This window comes from Nematolebias whitei, chromosome 6 (assembly GCF_014905685.2).
Source record: "Nematolebias whitei isolate Nwh7 chromosome 6, NemWhi1, whole genome shotgun sequence".
NCBI lineage: Eukaryota > Metazoa > Chordata > Actinopteri > Cyprinodontiformes > Rivulidae > Nematolebias > Nematolebias whitei.
This window is the reverse complement of record NC_056503.1, coordinates 48,655,377-48,656,892: the sequence shown is the minus strand read 5'-3', so window position 1 is coordinate 48,656,892 and position 1,516 is coordinate 48,655,377. Positions and strand designations below refer to the sequence as shown.

Below are 1,516 nucleotides of genomic sequence, written 5' to 3'. Positions count from 1 at the left end.
TGCCTCTACCCCATCTTGGCCCCCTAACTTGAGAGACATGTAGCTAATAACAAGCGGGTTGGAGGATTGAAGATAATTTTGTTATTGTTGATTTTTTTAATTTTACAGATCAGTTATAATAAACTTACCATGATCGGTTCAGTGAAATACACTACACAGTATTGCTCCCTGCTTCAGCTGTGCTGAAAGTGAAAGTTAAAGTGAACGGCCATGACTTGAAAGTTGTCTTCATGCTCCCTCTGCTGGATACATTGAACAATGATGTCATTTGCAAGTCAGGACACGGCTCGTTCTCAGCATGTTAGGGATGAATATTAGAAGTGTTTACATCGGTGCATAATGGGTCAATTATCACCGATACCGATATGTTCCCAAACACCTATATTGGTCTAAAACATCAGCCCTAACGATATATCAGTCCGGCTCTACTAGTCACCCAGGTCTTAGACGGTTGTTAAAAGAAGAGAGGCTTCACAGTAACAAACATGACCCTAACATGTTTACCATGTTCTACTGTGAATAAAATACAAGTATAAGAGATTTGCACATCTTTGCACTCTTTTTGTTTGTATTTTACACAGTATAACTTTTTTCAGAGGAGGTGTTCTGTTACCATTGGGTCACGCAGAATCTGCAAAGATACATCAAAACATCCAAACTGCAAAACACACTACAGGTCCATTAAAATTATTTTATTGAAAATATATATATCGTCCATCTGCTGGTAAATATTCTGACGTTTCATTAGAGTGAGGACAAACCACAGAAGGAGAAAACGGCTTGGAGGCCGCAGTAACAGGACGCGTACGTACCTGATTTCCTCGGGGAACTGAGCGTTGGTGACGAGGAAACTGGAGATGTGATGGAGGTGGAGGAGGCGAATGAAGGCGTTGATTTCAGGATACATGATTGGCTCTCCCACCAGGGAGAGGGCACAGTGTTTCACTGCCAAACCCTCCTCGTACCGATCGGGTTTGACTCCAGGGACACCTGGAGGGGGGGAGGTCAGCAGCTGAGTAGGTAATAAATTTACAGCCAATACACCAAACTCAATCAAAGTCTTTTTCCAAGATCACACTGACAAAACGTATCATGTCTGAGGGCTAATAAATATTCTGTTTCAGCTACAAATAACTAATGTAAAACCACATTTTATGTGACAGACCATTAGACTGCCAGTACAGACAAGTTTAATGACACTGAAGGTGAACAAAGACGTTTGCACTAAAAATAAACAATAAATTAAAATACAGCATTCCCTGAAGGGATGCATGCATCCTGCCGCCCTTCATACCAAAGTTATCAACTTAGATCATCTTATGTCGTAGCCATTTTGACTAAAACATTGAAAATAACTTTACATGCAAAGTCATGTGATATCGCAGGCTCTCACTCTCAAAGTATGTGACTCTCAGCTACTACCACACCAAACTTTAGCTCAGTATCTGGGAAACTGACTCATGTGTAGCCATTTTCATCATTGGACATGAATATCTAGTTACTTTCTAAAGGTTTC

At 40.6% G+C, this 1,516-nt stretch overlaps 1 protein-coding gene across 1 annotated transcript in view; it reads right to left on the bottom strand.

The window, feature by feature from the left end:
• The window catches only part of tyw1 (tRNA-yW synthesizing protein 1 homolog (S. cerevisiae)), a gene marked incomplete in the record, with an annotated part of 61,867 nt that overhangs the window by 709 nt on the left and 59,642 nt on the right, over positions 1–1,516 (bottom strand). Inside the window, 1 exon segment of the mRNA XM_037677948.1 lies at positions 813–990. Coding sequence (XP_037533876.1) covers positions 813–990 — 178 coding nt within the window.